We start from the raw sequence: 17,406 nt of genomic DNA, 5'->3' as shown, positions 1-17,406 counted from the left end.
GCATCCTTTTAGACTGGCAGACAGAGATGTCTTTTGAGATGACCCTTGAGCTGAGTGAAATGAGGGAGATGCTGGGTGAAGACCTGGGAGAGGAGGGTATATAGGCAGCAGCAGAAGCATGTGCAAAGGCTTCTGCTTGGCATATGTAAGGAACAGCAGAAGGGCCAGGGTGCCCACAGTAAAACGAGCAAGCGGACAAGTGGTGGGGGCGACAAGTCAGGGCGACGGGAGGGACCAAATTATTTAGGGCTGTGTAGCCTGTGGTAGGGTCCCTGCATTATATTTCAGGTATGATGGGCAGTCAGGTAATGCATACTTTTAACTTGATGCTGCATCCAGGAAAAGGCTTGTGCTTTGGCTCAGTGCTATGACTTAGAGTCCTGGAATTCTCTGGGGAAGATGCTTTGGGGCAGCCGATTTCTCATTTTCTCTGTAAAGCTCACAGATAGTGAGCAGTGTTTTTCAGACTTCTGCTATTAAGAATCTAGATGCAGAGCTGGGAAGCCCTTTCTTCTGAGTTTGAACCTACAGCCCTTTGACATTTCAAGGCTCATAGCCACATGGTACATTCCCCTGAGGGCTTCCACTTTTCCTGTTTCATTTTTCTCCCTGTATTTAGCAAGGCCAGGTGCTTGGACTTCTACTTCCTTATGTATTCCACAACACAGTCCTGCCTGCCTCCTCTGTGTCTACCCAAAGGCTTTGTCCCGTATTAAGCCTGTCTTGATACTTAGAAGGTATCCTCTGCTCCCACTGCACCCCCACACCCCCAGTTACAGCAATGAAAGTGTCTGTTTGCTAGTGAGCTCCCTGGAAACACAGACCTGTCTCCATTGCCCTAGTATCCCCAGAACTTAGCATGGAACATGGCTGTAGCGCATTACCGACTGAGTAAATGTAGGAGATACTTACTGGGAAGATAATGTACGAGATGCTTATTGGGAAGATAGACTTCAGGAGACAGACAGAAATGTCCACCTCACTCTTAATGAAATAAAATAGTTCTATGGAGAAAGCCATAGAAAGAAATATTTCAGAGACAGTGGAGGAAGAACCCATACAAGGAACTTTGCACACTTTTTCCTGTAATGAGTGAGGAATGTCTTTAAATATACAACGTGATTTCTTTAAATGGTGTTAAAAAAGGCACGGCTGGGAAAATGAAACCACTGAGCCTCTGGGATGCCAAACTGGGCTCTTAGTCAGAGGCAAAGTAATTCCAGCCTGTGATTCACTTGAAAGCTTTCATCTCCCTGAGCTGCTGAAGCCTGGGGATTCCCTGCTGGAGATAAGAGATAAAGTGGTCATGGCCAGAGGGTAAGATGACTGAGAGGAGCCAGGAAATCCTCTATAATCTAGCATTTGTGAAACTGAGGGAAAAGGAAAGAGAGAGGGAGACAGAGAGGGAGGAAGGAAGGAGGAAGAGGAAGAATAGGAAGAAGAGGAGGGAGAAGAAGAGGAGGAGGGAAAGAAGAAGAAATTATTCTCTTGTTTCTCTGATTCATTTGTGGCCCCTTCACATCTTACAACAAGCTCATGTTTTACAAGCTGAACCATTCAAATCTCTACCATTGATTTATTTCTTTCCAATTTATTCTCCCCACCTCGTCTATGATTAAGCTACCCCTGCCCCATCCAAGGATCCTTGATGCTCATCTCATAGCTGGCTGGAAGCAGTCCATGCATAGAGTCAATAGAAGTGACCACCTAAGTTCACTTTAGCAAATGGATCTATAGCTCAGCTGGTAAAAAACACAAACAAACAAAAACAACTCTCCTGCCAGTGCAGCAGACACTGAAGACACAGGTTCAGTCCCTGCGTCAGGGAGATCTGCTGGAGGAAGAAATGACAACCCACTCCAGTATTCTTGCCTGGGAAATTCACGAGCAGAGGAGCCTGCAGGCTGAAGTCTTTTCTGAAGAGGCTATTCTTTGTCTACCAAATACCCACCCCCTCTTCCTTACAAACTCTGTGGGCAGCAATGCACACAGCTCAAAGACTACCTTTCCTAGACTGACTTATAGCTAGAAGTGGCCAGTAAAATGTAAGAAGTCATTGGGGAGGATTCCAGACAGACTCGTCTGGGAGGCACTATCCGTTGTTCCTGTTTCTTCCTCCTTCATGCCGCCTATAACACCGATGTGAAGGCTGCACTGAAGCAGCCATATTGTGACATGGGGGTGGCTTTGAGAATGCAGGCCAAGGACTAAGACTAGTGCAAGAGAAGGAGAGAAGGAGCCCGAATCCCCGATAATTGGACTTGCTGGGCCAGCACCGAACCACCTAACCTCCGACTTACTTTATGAGAGAGGAAACCACCCTGTGTCTTGCTAGAGTTCTGCAACTTGAGATTTCCGTTATGTGTAGGTGAAAGTATTTATAAATGACTGAGACTTTTCAAGGCATTTCCAAAGGGTTTCCCATCACAGCAACCCCTTTTCTGCTTATGGAGATTCAGCTGGAATAGTGTCTCTGTCAAGACACTTTCTCTGGCTTGTCCTGATTACCCCATTACTTCCTTTCTTTGGGTGAGTTCCATCTAACACTCAGACTATCTGGTCTTCCCCACAGACTAAGAGCAGGAGCACAGGAGCCAAAATAACAGTGCTAAGTAAGTACACGATCAATTTTTCTTCAAATATCAGCATGATACCATGTATTCAATGGGTTCTCAATAAATACTAATTAAACTGAAACTAAGCTTTTATCACATTCTGAAGAATTAACATTTTCCACCTATACCTCTTGACTATTTGGGAGCCAAAATTAAATATGCATATTCATAAAAGAAGAACTGATTTTTTTCCCCCCCAATTTAGCCATTGAAGAAACATGGGGGCAGGTACAAAGAACAGGATACTTGGGCTAGAAGGGATACTGGAGGTCAGGATTAAGCTGTCATGGATAAACAAAGTTCATCACTTAACGAGTAAGAGAAAAAGGAGAAGGGCTCTGTGACAGGCTCACAGGACTGTGTGCAGCATTTCAGGTAACCTGAGAGGAGGGCAAAAGACCTGGAATAAAAATATTTAATGGGTCATAACCAAAGAATTACTCTGAACCTCTTGGTCATCTTGAAAAGAAATAAAATGAAAAGTTAATGGACTGTGCTAAAGAGGGGGAAAACAAGAAAAAAAAAATAACATTCATTTCCATGAAAACACGAAATTAAAATACAAAGAACCAAAGACAAGCACAAACTCTCATGCTTTAAGTTCTCCTAGGAAGAAATATTTAAAAGCCATTATTGATTGCCCAGCTAGGGAACTTTGCTGTGGACATGTCAGTGGACAAGAGGAAAAGATCTGTAAGTGACTCAAACGGCATTTAGAGGATTCATGAGTAGAGAAAGTCCCTGTCTTCCCATCTGATCTTCTTATTTGAAGACAATCTGGCTGATGGGTCTGCCAGCCTCAGGGTCATCAGAGGGTCTGGAGAGAGCTCAGAGCACATCCACCTCACCTGTGGACGCCTGCACCCGTGCCGGCTTGCTTTTGTGTCTGCCTTTCTCTGCTGTGAGCAGGATGCTGTATTCCTGCCCAGGTTCCAAGCCTCTCAGGACGAAGGAGGTAGTGTCTCTGGTGAGCTGTACCTCCTTTGGCTGGCCCGAGGGAAGACTGTAGTTGAGGCGGTAACGGTCAAACTTGGCCACCGGCGTCTGCCAGACGAGGGTCAGGCTGGTCTCCGTAGGGTCAGAAATCCGAAGGTCCTTGGGTGTGTCCAGCTCTGGGAGGAAAACAGAGAGTTGAACACCCTTCAGGCTTCAGGGCAGGGCTGCTTCTGGGACTGAAGGGTGGCTGTGGGCCACAGTCCTAGGTCTGCTGTAGAGATGTGTGGCTTCAGGCATCTCACCCGAGTCTCAGTTTTCACCTGTATGAAATGCCATTGTACGGTACCTCATTGTGTTTGGGAAGATTAAAAAGATTATAGTGATAAATCCATACTGAGATGATACGCAAAAGCATTTAGAAGGAGCTGATTACTGATAGAAGGCACAATTTGGATGGATCTCAAGAGAGTTAGTGGGGCTTCCCTGGTGGCTCAGATGATAAAGCATCTGCCTACAATGCGGGAGACCCAGGCTCAATTCCTGGGTTGGGAAGATCTCCTGGAGAAGGAAATGGAAACCCATTCCAGTACTCTTGCCTGGAAAATCCCAAGGACCAACGAGCCTGGTAGGCTACATTCCATGGGGTTGCAGAGATTTGGACATGACTGAGTGACTTTCCTTTCCTTTCCTTTCTTTCCCTGGTTGCTCAGATGGTAAAGAATCTGCCTCTAACGCAGGAGATCCAGGTTCAATCACTGGATCGGAAAGATCCCCTAGAGAAGGAAATGGAAACCCACCCCAGTATTCTTGCCTGGAAAATTCCATGGACAGAGGAGTCTAGTCAGTTACAGTTCATGGGATCACAAAGAATCACACACAACTGAGGGACCTTCATACTCTCTCACACTCATGCTGAGAATTATGGGGCTTCCCTGGTGGCTAAAGAGAATTATTCTGAGTGAACAAGCCAGTCTCTAAAGTTCGTGTGCTGCATGATTCCTTTTATGTAGCATTCTTGAAACTGGACAAAGACCAGATCAGTGACGCCAAGGGTTAGGGTGAAGTGGAGGGAGGGTGGTGACCATGGGGATGGGAAAGTGTAGCACGGAGGACTCAGTGTGATGCAACTATTCGTTCTTGACTGAAGTGGTGGATTCCAAATTTACAGGTGATAAATCACATCGAACTAAATGTCATTCAGTCACTAAGTCATATCTGGCCCTTTGAGACCCTATGGACTGCAGCATGCCAGGCCTCCCTGTCCCTTACCATCTCCCGGAATTCATCCAAGTTCATGCTCCAAGTTCATAGAACTAAATATACACGTACAAACACACAGACAGTGGAGCGAAATCTGAATAAACTTGATAGATTATATCAGTGTCAATTTCCTGATTGTGATAGTGTTCTTAAGTTACACAAATGTTACACTGGGAGGAACTAGACAAAGGGCACAGATCTCTCTGTATTCTTTCTTAGAGTTCATGTGAACCTACAGTTACCTCCAAATAAAAAGATAAAAAAAGGATATGTATAAGTGGTCTGCCTTGGATCCTGGGTCCTTATGCTCCTTTTGAATGTGAACATCTGGGCTGGGTGATCCTTGAAGCCTTGTTTTCCTCTGGGCATCTACACTTCTTTTTAGGTGGTTTCCTGCCTCCTGGCCCCGGTCGTGTCTGTTAGTGCCTGTCCCATGGTGGTGGGAAGCCAGGCCGGCTCACCTGTGGCCGCATTGATGGTGGCTGGGTCACTCTCCTTGTCTCCCTTCACAGCAGACACCCCAATCCCATATTCAGTTCCTGGCCTCAGCCCTAGGAGAGAACGAGCAGGTTGAGATTCAGTACAAAACTGGACAAACTTTCAGAGGACCATAAAAAGGCCCCTGAGCTAGGCCCTGAAGGCTACGATTTCTCAATGGCTGGCCTGTTCCACGGCCTGACTCACTGACGCCCGAGGGAGAGGGACAATGGGGAACTGGCTATTTTTCTCTCTCTGGAGGGCTGCAAGGTGGGGATACGCCCCCGGGTCCGCGCGGGTAGGGGTGTGGAGCTCACCTGTGAGCGTGGTTCTGGTTGTGGTCTGTTGGCTCCTGGGGACTTCTACTTCCGCGTGGTCGCCTCCAGAGATGGGTGCATACTTAATTCTGTAACTGTCGGCGGCTGCCTTGACGTTCCTCCACTCCAGGGTGATGCTGTTGTCTGTCTGGGAGATGCGGCGGAGATTCCTGGGCGCATCCAGGCCTGTTTGGGAGAGGAAAGGGCACTGGTACTGAGAGCGCCAGGCACAGGAGACTGGGAGTCCTTGATAGTTCATGGTGAGACGCGAAAGGTGTCTGCCATTGGAGAGAAAAGACCCACTCACCCCTCTGGCTCAATAGCTGAAGCACACATCTGGACAAATACTACTCACTGGACACTTCATTATTAAATCGCCGTGATACCTCAATCATTCATGTTTGCCAATGATTTTATACTTAATAAAAACTATACAAAAGCTTGCAAATTGGCTCTGTGGCTGGAAGAACAGGTGTGCTGCCTTCATCACTGGATTTTTAATGATTTACAGAGAGCTTACCGAGCTCTGAAAAAATATTTAGTGAATGAATGATTGACACTCTGGTACCTTGAAAATGGTGCCCTAGTCTAAGAGGTTAGAAGGCATCTTTGCCATTCATACTTTCCGTATACTACATTTTACTCTTATAATATTTATTTGAATTTTATTTTAACCAAAATGTCTGAGAATCTCAGACCAGCATCTTCTATGCAGGCAAAAAACTTTCTTTATCCTTAGAAGGTTATTGGGGGTAAGTTTTTTTCTTTGAAAAATCAATCAATTGCTACAGTATTCTAAAATAAACATCCTCTTTCCATTTTTTTCTATTGTAAAAGGTGGCTGGGAGACACACTGCCATAGAATGGGGAGGAGTCTGGCGATCCTTCCTTTTCTGGGGCTGTTAGCAGCCGGGAGTGGGCGTAGTACCTGTTGTGAAGGTCTCTTTGGCGGGGTTGCTGGACATGTCGGCCCTGCGGGAGATGAGGGCCACCTCGTACTCGGTGTCCGGCTTCAAGTTCCCAATGGAGTACTGGTTCTCCTCGTGTGTGAGATCGATGCTGGTGCGATCTCCTGGCACGTCTTTGATCCCGTACATGAGCTCGATGCTATCAATCTCGGCCAGGGGCTTGGACCAAGTGATCAGAGCGGTGGTGTCTGTGACATCTTTCACTTCAATCTGGCTGGGGGCGTCCAAGCCTGTGACAGGCAGAGGAGACAGCAGTTTTAGAGACCAGGGCCAGTGCCAAATGGCTGAGCAGAGAGGGGGCTTGCAGTCTTCCAAGTGCATGAGTGTACATTTAGCTGTATACTGGCCAGTTGACTTATTTTGTCTTTTGGAATCTCAGTTTCCCATCTGATAAGCTGTAAGTATCATCGGAGTCTCTGTGGCGCTAAGCACAGAGGATGACTGCTAACTTGTAGGGTTTTTTTTGTTTGGTTTTTCAAATGTTAATGGAAATAATGCATGCCAAGCATCTAGCACAGAGCCTGCTACATAGTAGTTATATGATAAATAGTCATGATTATTATTATTATTATGACTATCATCATTATCATAAGTGTAAGAAACACACAGCGGGTGTTTCACTTGAAAAACATCGACTCAGTCTCTCTGGTTTTCCAGTGAGACAAAACTCCCTAATTGGTGACTTCTCCATCAGAATAATGGAGCAGAAAACTGAGGCAATGACTATCTTGATAATGTATGGAAAGTTAGCTTTGATGGAAATAACTCAAGCAAGAAGGTCATGGCTATCTCAAGCCTTGTCAGTCTCCAAGTCCTCATCTCAGTCTTCCTCCTGCCCCAAAGGCCTTGTGCTTCCTGCTCCGACAGCGTACCTCTCCTCCAACAGTGCATTGCTGCCTTTGAACTTTTGGTTCCCCTGTTTCTTCTTCCTGAGATTGCTCCTCTCCCTAGAAATCTCCTCTTCATCCTTCAAAATCCCTCTTCTAGGTCACTTTCTAACACAAACCCTTTTCTGACCCTGTTGCAAACAGATAAACACACACTCCCTCCCCTATGGGTAAAAAGTTTCAGTCTGCAGGATGACTGAGCTCTAGAGATGTGTTGTACACCATTGTACCTCTAGTCGACAATACTGTATTACACTCTTGAAAGCATGTTTCCATTGAGTCGGTGATGCCATCTGACCATCTCATCCTCTGTCATCCCCTTCTACTCTTGCCCTCAATTTTTCCCAGCATCAGGATTAAGAGGATAGAGCTCAGGATTAGTGTTCTTACCAAAATAAAAAAGAAGAGCTTTTGAATACTGTACTTTTCTAACTATTCCAAAACAGATTTCTCTACAGTTTATTCAAACTGCATCATGCCATCTATATAGTCATTCATTCATTTAGAGAGTGGGTCTTTGACCTTTCTGAATCCACAGCATACCATCAGGCTTTGTCATCTATGTTTTAACTTTTTTCTAATTATGTAAAAATTTTAATGCATTAAAACATACCAAGCATAAAATTAAGACATTAAGGCATCCAGTCAATGTTTCTTTCTTCATTTTTTTAAACATAGTTAGGTTTGTGTTTTCAGCATTCATGAGAAAACAATATTGAATGAAGGGGACTCGGTTTTATAAAAGGCATGAGAAGGAATAATTCAGAGTCGATTGTGAGAAACCTGCAATGTCTATTTTTTGAACCCTAGGCGTTGATACGTAAGTCTCAGCTCACAGACGATGAAAGTATAAAGTGCATAATGAAACCGATGCTGCAATTCAACAGTGAAGCATGTGTTCTATGTTCTTTGAGGTGTTGGGAAACACCCAAGCCATACCTACTGTCTTTCTTAACAGCCCTTTCATTAAAGAAATAGAGATTCAATTAAGGACGCTGATCTTCTCCTAGCTTGGGATCCCTTCAATCCAGGAGGTTAACATGGTCTTGAGGTACTGTGTGCCAATCACAGTGCTTTGTCACTTTAAGTCTTAACTCTCATGACTATGCCATAGGAAGATACTATGAACCCAGTTTCCAGATGGTGAGTCTGAGGCTTAAAGAAGTGAATCTGCCTAAAGTGGTGGTGAGTGCTGAAGCTAGAATTCAAACTCAGGACTGTTTGGATCTAAAACCCATGTTCCTTCTCCTTAAATGTCAGTGCCTCTCAAAAACATTTACGCATCAGAAATGGTTGTTATACAATCTCTGTATAGAGCCGAGAGGGAAGCAGCTGAAAATGAAAACATTAAGATCCTTTCTTTAAATTTGGAAAAAGACCAGGTATCAGCAAAATAAACAGGTAAGAATCTGCCTCTCAGTGTTAGTATTAATGTGATTATGAAACGTCAGATGTTGGGGTGTTTGTCCTGCAAGAAGAAGAAAATAAAGCAACCAGTCCCCAAATTCAGATTAAAAAGCAAAGGGCAGATGAAAGAAACGCCTTTTGTGTTTCAGTGTGCTGTCTCTGTGTTTGATCTTTTCTCTGCCTTTCTGGTGATCTAATGATGTTTTTCTTGTTGGTGCCCGTCTTCTCCCTACCACAGTGGGATGTTGTCAAGATGATGGAAAACACTTGCTTATAAAAAAAGACAGTCTTATGAATTGAATTGTTGGATCTGAGTTAAGCAAAATGTGCAAATATTTAAATGCAAGATGTTCTTTCTTGTCATTAGTCAACAGATGTAAATTTTCCAATCACTCCCTGCCAAGAAGAGTCAATTCCTTAAGCAGTTGGCATACGTGTTATCTTGAAGAAGATAAAGAGATTTTCCCAAATGTCAGCACAGAATAATTTTATTTATTTATTTATAAAAATTTGCTTCTCTGTAGAACAATTCCAAATTCAGGATTTTTAGTCCGCCCACCAAACGATCTAACAGTGCCACATCGACCCCCAAGCAGCTCTGACATCTTTAGTGCTGCGCTACATTTTATTTGGGTTCCTGTTGAAGAATTAACACTATATAACCCAGAGGCTAGTCAGTGTTATTGGTAATGGGGTTAAAGTCATAAAACTAAACCCGGGCTTAAAACTTCTTGCCCTTACAGGATTAACCACATGGTGTTAGTCAAACTGATTCCGCTTCCCTAAGCCTCAGTTTCTACTCTTGAAAAAGAACAGCATTAATATTTGCCCTACCTCTTTCATTAAGACTGGTTACTAATATTAAATCGGATGGTGTGGTGGCTCATTTGCTAGAATCTCCGGTATTTTCCTGTATCAGCGCCCCCTTTGAAATGTCACACTGAAGCGTCTCTCGTAAAGAGATGGGTCTGTTTCCCCACCCTTTCCATCTGGACTGGCCCTGAGATTGGCTTTGGTGGAAGTGACCCAGTGCTGGTTGTGAACTTGCTCAGCTGCTGTGAGGCCAGGTCCAGGCTAGCCTGTGGGAGGCTGGGGGACTGTGTGGGGCAGAAGGACACCATCCTGGCTGAGGCCATCCCAGGTCAACCAGCCCACACAGATGCTTTAAGTGAGTCCAGTGGAGAAGAGGAAGATTGTCCAACCCCTGATCACAAATGTGCAATCGTTTTAAGCTACTAAGTTTGGAGTTTGTTTTTTAGGTAGCAAAAGTGAATTGACACTGCTGCTCTGTAAGAGCAGAGAAGGCGATGGCACCCTATTCCAGTACTCTTGCCTGGAAAATCGCATGGATGGAGGACCCTGGTGGGCTGCAGTCCATGGGGTTGCTAAGAGTCAGATACGACTGAGTGACTTCACTTTCACTTTTCACTTTCATGCATTGGAGAAGGAAATGGCAACCCACTCCAGTGTTCTTGCCTGGAGAATCCCAGGGACGGGGGAGCCTGGTGGGCTGCCGTCTGTGGGGTCGCACAGAGTTGGACACGACTGAAGTGACTTAGCAGCAGCTCTGTAAGAGAGCATGCTATCAACTAGAGGTGCTTTGCAGTCCAATAAGCTTTACAGTGGTATTAAAGGTAATACTCACGGGTAGTTGTCACTCTCTTCAGGCCAGGGCCCCGGGTATTGTTTTTCACAATGTGCAAGGATATCTCATACTCCTGCCCGGGAGCCAGGCCAGTTTGCCGGTACGTGGTCTCCGGCCTCCGCAGGCTCTTGGTGATCTCTTCCTCATCGTCTTTATTCTGAAATATAGAGGCACCTTCATAAGACCTAAGGCAATGCCAGACCCCTCGTTTATATGATTCATTCATTTTGTGTCCTTCTTTCCTCTTTCACGCTTCCATCTGTTCACTAGGCACTTACTAAGCACCTGATCAGTATGGTGGGTGCTGAGGACAGAGAGACAATAAAGACGCCCTCCCATAGACCTCTCTACTCACCCCTTTGACACTCAAGAAAACTGAGAGGTGTGAGAAGCACAGGCACTCTGGAGCCACAAAATCAGTCCTTCCTTTCATAGATGAAGAAACTGGCATCCTAAAAGTCGGGTGATTGTCCCATCGTCACATAGTTGTAAGTGGCAGAGCCTGGCTTTGAACTCAGGGACCCACTTTCCTGTCTCATATGTGCTTTTAGGCACAGAGAGAAAGGATGCTCAATCTCAGATATGCTTGGAGGCATTTGAGACAGAGACCATTTTATTTTCTTTGTTTAAAACATTATTGGAGTATAGTTGATTTACGATGTTGTGTTAGTTTCTGTTGTATAGAATCAGTTACTACATATACCATTATTATATACACATTATTGCCTCTGAGTGGAGATTTGCAAGACTGTAACAGGCAATCAGAACCTAGAGATGACTTGCCATCTGTTTGTCTAGGCACTCAGTCCTAAATGCCATGCTTTTTGATTTCTTAAAATCAAGTGAAATATATGCAAATATGCAGGGTCTAATTAGAGCCTTGAGTGCGTGTGTGCTTGGTCATGTCTAACTCTTTGCAATCCCGTGGACTGTAGCCCACCTGGCTCCTCTGTCTATGGTATATCCCAGGCAAGAACACTGGAATGGGTTGCCATTTCCTTCTCCAGGGAACCTTCCGGGCCCAGGGATAGAACCCACATCTCTTGTGTCTCTTGCATTCGCAGGAAGATTCTTTACCACTGTGCCACCAGGGAAGCCCTTTTAGTTAGAGCCTTGTCCCCCACCCAAAGCCAGGGAAGCAGAGTTGATGGAAAAGTCTGCAGAACCCCATGAGCATCTTTCTGGTTCTCATGGACGAACATGCCTGCTTCTCTTCTGTGCTCCTTACCATATTCCGGAAGATGACCTCCCATGTTTCAAAAGCAATGTCCAGAGGATCCCACTCCACTTCCACAGATGTCTCCTTGATGGACTTGAATTTTAGACCTTCAGGTGTAGGCAGGTCTGTCAGGAAGAGCACAGAGAGGAGGTAAGAATGAGTCCTTGTGTGATGGGGAGGGACAGACATCATTCCACCAAACCCCACGGGGCTGATCGTCAGAGCTGGAGTCTTTTTAAGGGTTCTTCTGGGATGCTGTTGACTTTGAGGCATCATGAAAATTAATATAAGGGCCAGCCATATGATTGAATATTTGTAATTTCATATGCTTAAACTTAATATGAACATAGATGTTAGAATCAGACATATGGGCTGATTGTATGTAATGATCATAAGCTCGATCATTACAACTTTTGTGTGCTTGGTTGAGTTGAACACAATGTCCTGAACCTTAGTTTCTTCACCCAAGAGAAGGAGGGTAAGTATGCCTGCCCCTGGGGAATGTTTTGAGACTAAATGATGTATTCCACAATGACTGCTAGCCATGGTTCCTGGCCTGAAGCACAAGTTTAATAAAAAGCTGCCAAGGTTATTCTTAGGAAGCAAAAAAGGACCAATTTCTAACCACAACTTGCTTTTTAAGAGTGGAGGTAATTTTTCTGATGTTGAACTCTTAAAGGAAGAATAACTTGAAACTTAATGTTTCTACTTTTGTATATTTTAAATATTTGTACAGTGAGTTCCACAGAAAAGTAACAGTAGAACAGAGTATTTAAGACTGCCAGGGTTCAAATTCCATCTCGACCACTTATTAACTGTTTGGTTTGGAACAAGAGGCTTAGCCATTTGGGGGTCTCAGTTTCCTCATCTGTAAAATGGGTTAGCAATAGCTCCTGTCTCACAGGGTTATTGTGAGTTATAGGAGTTAGCATGTGATGAGTGTCTTTAAAAATATTCAGTAAGCTGTAAAAAAATGTATATATATATATGTGTGTGTATGTGTGTATAGCTGAATCACTTTGCCATATGGCAGAAATCAACATTGTAAATCAACTATATTTCAACTTTTTTTTTTTTTAATTCAGTGGACGTCACTGGATTCCAGAGTTTTAGCTGGTATAACTGTATGAAGTCAGCCACTGGCCTGTGGGGCAAAGGTGAGGCAGTAACATGCCGGTGGGGGTGGGTTATGCACTGGGCAGGCAGGGGGCAGTTGAGACTGCCAAGAGGGGTTCTGTGCACTCACATGTGGCCACCCTGGCGCTGACTGGAATGCTCTTCTTGTTCTCCAGGATGGCGAACACACGGATGAAGTACTCCACTCCAGGCTCCAGCTCCCGGATGGTGGCGGACGTCTGGTCTCCAGGGACCCGGAACTGCATTTCCAGGCCATCCTCGTGGGTGGGTGTGTACACGATGAGGTACTCCGTGACCCGCATCTCATTGTCCCAGGCCAGGTTTACGGTCTCTTCCGTCACTTCTGTCACGACAAGGTCTTTGGGAGGGGACACTGGCAGGAAAAAGGAAGGACAGCTTGGGTCAGATGGTGTCAGTAACACACTCTATGGGTCACAGCAGGGGCGTACTTGATGAGTCTGCATTTAAGGAGATTTGGGGCCTCTGTGATTGGCAGGGGAAGAGACAGGTCCAGTCTACTGTGTCTCATCTTCAAAACTTTTGGGGGCCACCCCTTGCCTTCAGGGTCAAGTTCCAGGTCTGCAGTGTGGCTTTCAACTTGTTTCTATTCTTTGGACCTTAGTTCAGATTCAGGCCATCTGCAGGAGAAAGTGCAGCCTGAGCTTGGCTTTCTGCTCTGAACTTCAAGTCATATATCCTTAGCCCTTGAAGGGTGTTGTAGGCTCATCTAGTCCAACTCTTTCCTTTTCTTAGAGGTGAGTGGGACTTGCTCTACTTCGCTGACTCATCAGATTTGGAACTTACTTCTCCCTGCCAGACTGGTGTTCCTTCCATACAGGCCTCCCTGGCTTGGCCATGTCACACACAGAGCCACGTGTTTATTCTCATGTGCTGATGGCTTTAATCAAGCTGATATTCTCCATTACAAGTATATATGGTGGATAAGGGAAGTACAAAGACCCTCATTAAACACGAACATTATTGGTCTTTGTGTGTTTCTCTTGACTTGAATACATGCCCTGTGCTAACTGCTGGGCTAATACTCCTCTAAGGCACTCAGAGTCCTTGGGATCAAGGACAGCAACAAAAAGATGATTTAAGAGACAAGTCTGCTTCATAGGTGATCAACATTGGTCTTTAGCTGAGCATGCGTTTAAAATAGTTTGTTTTATGTAATCTCACTGTCCATTCAATTGAGTTGAATTTTAACTCCATCCAAATAGAGGGATTTAGTTTATGATGTCATATCAGTTTTACATGTCAGTGTGTAGAGTAGGAAAGAAGGTTGATGTTTAGCAAAAGGTAGATAATCATTTCATCTACCTTATCTCGGGCACCGGTTATGAAACTCAGTATAGAGGAGTTACCCAGATTCAGGTACCAGCTGTGTGATCTATAAGCTGTGTGTCCTTGGGACAATTCCAGAACCTCTCTGAGCCTCTGACCCCCAAATGGAAGCTCTGAGACACCAGGGTGAGAGACCAGGGCTCCTTCAAAGAGAGTGTGCTTCTGTGTGTGCTTGTGTGTTTAGGGTAACACAGAGATCTACAGCACGTGCCAGTACCTGACGCCAGTTCGCTGGAGGCTGCTACTCACCCTGGGAGCAGTCTTCCCCGGTGTATCCCTCATTGCAAACGCAGCGGCCAGAGACGCATTGCCCCCAGTTGCTGCAGTCGTTGGGACAGGAGCGCTGTGCACAGTCGGGTCCGGTGAAGCCCTCATGGCACACGCACTGGCCGTCCACGCAGCGGCCCTGGCCGTGACAGTCGCCGGGACACCTGCGCTGCGCGCAGTCGGGCCCGGTGAAGCCCTCGAGGCACACGCACTGGCCGTCCACGCAGCGCCCGCGGCCGTGGCAGTTGCCAGGACAGGCGAGGTCCGCGCAGTCGGGGCCGGCGAAGCCGTCCTCGCACACGCAGCGCCCGTCCACGCAGCGGCCGCGCTGGCTGCAGTCCCCGGGGCAGCGGAGTTCGCGGCAGTCCTCGCCCGTGTAGGCGTCGTCACACACACACATGCCGTTCACGCAGCGCCCGTGCTGGTGGCAATCGTGCGGGCAGCTCATCTCGCCGCAGTCATCACCCTGGAAGCCAGGCTGGCACTCACAGCGCCCGTCCACGCAGCGCCCACGGCCGTGGCAGTCGGAGGGGCACCGCCGCTGCCCGCAGTCCTCACCAGTGTAGCCCTCGTCGCACACGCACTGCCCGTTCACGCAGCGTCCATGGCCGCTGCAGTCGCGGGGACACTGCAGCTCTCCGCAGTCTGCGCCGGTGAAGCCATCATTGCACTCGCAACGCCCGTCCACGCAGCGGCCGCGCTCATGGCAGTCGGAGGGGCAGCGCCGCTCGCTGCAGTCTGGGCCTGCAAAGCCCTCGTCGCACACGCACTGGCCTTCATCACAGCGGCCGTGGCCGTGGCAGGCGTGGGGACAGGCGAGCTGGCCGCAGTCCTCGCCCGTGAAGCCCTCGTCGCAGGAGCAGGTGCCGTTGAGGCAGCGGCCGCGGTCAAAGCAGTCGTTGGGGCAGACGAGTTCCCCGCAGTCGTCACCCGTGAAGCCCTCGTCGCACACACACTCATTCTCCACACAGCGCCCGCGGCCGTGGCAGTTGTGCAGACACAGGGGCTCCCTGCAGTCCTCTCCCGCGAAGCCCTCCTGGCACACGCAGCGGCCGTCCACGCAGCGGCCGTGCTCCTCGCTGCAGGGCACCGGGCATGTCTCCTGGCTGCAGTCGAGCCCGGAGTAGCCTTCAAAGCAGACGCAGGCCCCGTCCACGCACTTGCCCTGGTCGTTGCAGTCGCTGGGACAGGCCAGCTGGCCGCAGTCCTCGCCGGTGAAGCCCTCGTGGCACACGCACTGGCCGTCCAGACACTGGCCATGCAGGTGACAGTTGCCTGGGCACTCGGGCTCAGAGCAGTTGGGGCCTTTCCAGCCGGGTTCACACACGCAACCGCAGCCTTCTGTGCTGAAGTTGCCCCTGCCGCTGCAGAAGGGCCTGGTGTCCACGCGGCCTGCAGGGAAGAGAACAGAGTCTCTCTCTGAGCAGGGGCAGCTCACTTTCTTGGCTTCTACCCACAAAACCCAGATTCAAATTCCATTAGAGCAAGGTGGCCTCTCAGGCTCCGTCTGGCTTGAAAATCAATTGGTTATTGTGTGGAATCAGGTGAGGCTGCCTGGCTAGCTCAGTCTGTTAAGAGCATGAGACTCTTAATCTCAGGGTCATGGGTTGGAGCCCCACCTTGGGCTGGTCTTCTATTTTGGGTTTCCCTGGTGGCTCAGATAGTAAAGGATCTGCCTGCAATGCAGGAGACCTGGGTTCGATACCTGGATCAGGAAGATCCCCTGGAGAAAGGGAATGGCAAGCCACTCCAGTATTCTGGCCTGGAGAATTCCACGGACAGAAGAGCCTGGTAGGCTACAGTCCATACAGTTGCAAAGAGTTGGACATGACTGAGTGACTAACACTTTCACAACCAATGGCACTAGGCAGGCATTCTTAAGCTATACTCTCTGAAATTGTGTGTGTACGTGTGTGTGTGTGTGTGTGTGTGTGTGTGTGTGTGTGTTTCCATCCCTGGGGAGAAGACTCGTTTTCATCAGATTTTCAGGTATTCCTGTGACTCCAAGGGTTACGAACCATTGCCTGTGGAATGCATCTTGCTGGGCTGTGTTTTTACTTCTCCCATAGTTAGCCAAGGTTAGCCATGTAAGAAAATAAGTGTTTCACCAAGAAATAATTGTTGAACTGAACTCAGTTCTGATGCCTTGATTCAATAACTGTGCCGCATTTGCAAAATGACTTAGACACTCTGGAGCTCAGATTCTCCATCCGTCAGGTGGGACCCATGGCCCACTCACCTGGGGTCGATTGGGTTAAATGAGGACATTAAGGACCCACCGTTGTGCTGATTCTGATTTCCTCTTGCAGAGGGTCTTGGTTCACTTTAAGTCGGTATATGTGCTTAGGTGACCAAAGTTTTCTAAATTTTCAGTAACTGAAATGAGGCAGCTAAGTAGTGGCTTTCTGATTCTGCTAGGACAGCTTTCCGTTAGACTCAGCCCCCACAGAGCTCATGTGCATCCATCTTTTCCCACAATGTCTTGGCTGAAGTTGCAGCAGTGGGCGGTATGGCCTCCATGCAATCAAGGGAAAGAAACAAAAAAAACTTGCTCCATTTTATCTGCATCTAAATACAGTTGCATTAATACATTGTATCTCCTTCCTGACAGCAGGAAGGAAGTAAATTTTAAGAAAAAAGTTGGCTTGAAAAGTGAGAATCTAAAACTATGTCATCTAGTATGGTAGCTGTTAGACATATTTGGCCTCTAAACCATTAAACTGTGGCTAGCCTGAGCTGAAACTCCAGTACTTTGGCCACCTCATGCAAAGAGTTGACTCATTGGAAAAGACTGATGCTGGGAGGGGTTGGGGGCAGGAGGAGAAGGGGATGACAGAGGATGAGATGGCTGGATGGCATCACTGACTCGATGGACGTGAGTCTGGGTGAACTCCGGGAGTTGGTGATGGACAGGGAGGCCTGGC

At 47.1% G+C, this 17,406-nt stretch overlaps 1 protein-coding gene across 8 annotated transcripts in view; it reads right to left on the bottom strand.

Annotated features, from left to right (window-relative positions):
* The window catches only part of TNC (tenascin C), a 102,397-nt gene that overhangs the window by 52,162 nt on the left and 32,829 nt on the right, over positions 1 to 17,406 (bottom strand). For all 8 annotated transcript variants that reach the window (XM_070375022.1, XM_070375024.1, XM_070375023.1 and 5 more), the window contains exons 3-10: positions 14,465 to 15,874; positions 12,978 to 13,241; positions 11,741 to 11,856; positions 10,513 to 10,669; positions 6,534 to 6,803; positions 5,606 to 5,791; positions 5,273 to 5,362; positions 3,464 to 3,727 (exon numbers count right to left, since the gene is read on the bottom strand). In XM_070375022.1, coding sequence (XP_070231123.1) covers positions 3,464 to 3,727; positions 5,273 to 5,362; positions 5,606 to 5,791; positions 6,534 to 6,803; positions 10,513 to 10,669; positions 11,741 to 11,856; positions 12,978 to 13,241; positions 14,465 to 15,874 — 2,757 coding nt within the window. The remainder of the gene's footprint in view (positions 1 to 3,463; positions 3,728 to 5,272; positions 5,363 to 5,605; positions 5,792 to 6,533; positions 6,804 to 10,512; positions 10,670 to 11,740; positions 11,857 to 12,977; positions 13,242 to 14,464; positions 15,875 to 17,406) is intronic.

Source organism: Bos mutus, chromosome 8 (genome assembly GCF_027580195.1).
Source record: "Bos mutus isolate GX-2022 chromosome 8, NWIPB_WYAK_1.1, whole genome shotgun sequence".
NCBI classification, from domain to species: Eukaryota; Metazoa; Chordata; class Mammalia; order Artiodactyla; family Bovidae; genus Bos; species Bos mutus.
This window is presented reverse-complemented; position numbering and strand designations above follow the sequence as displayed.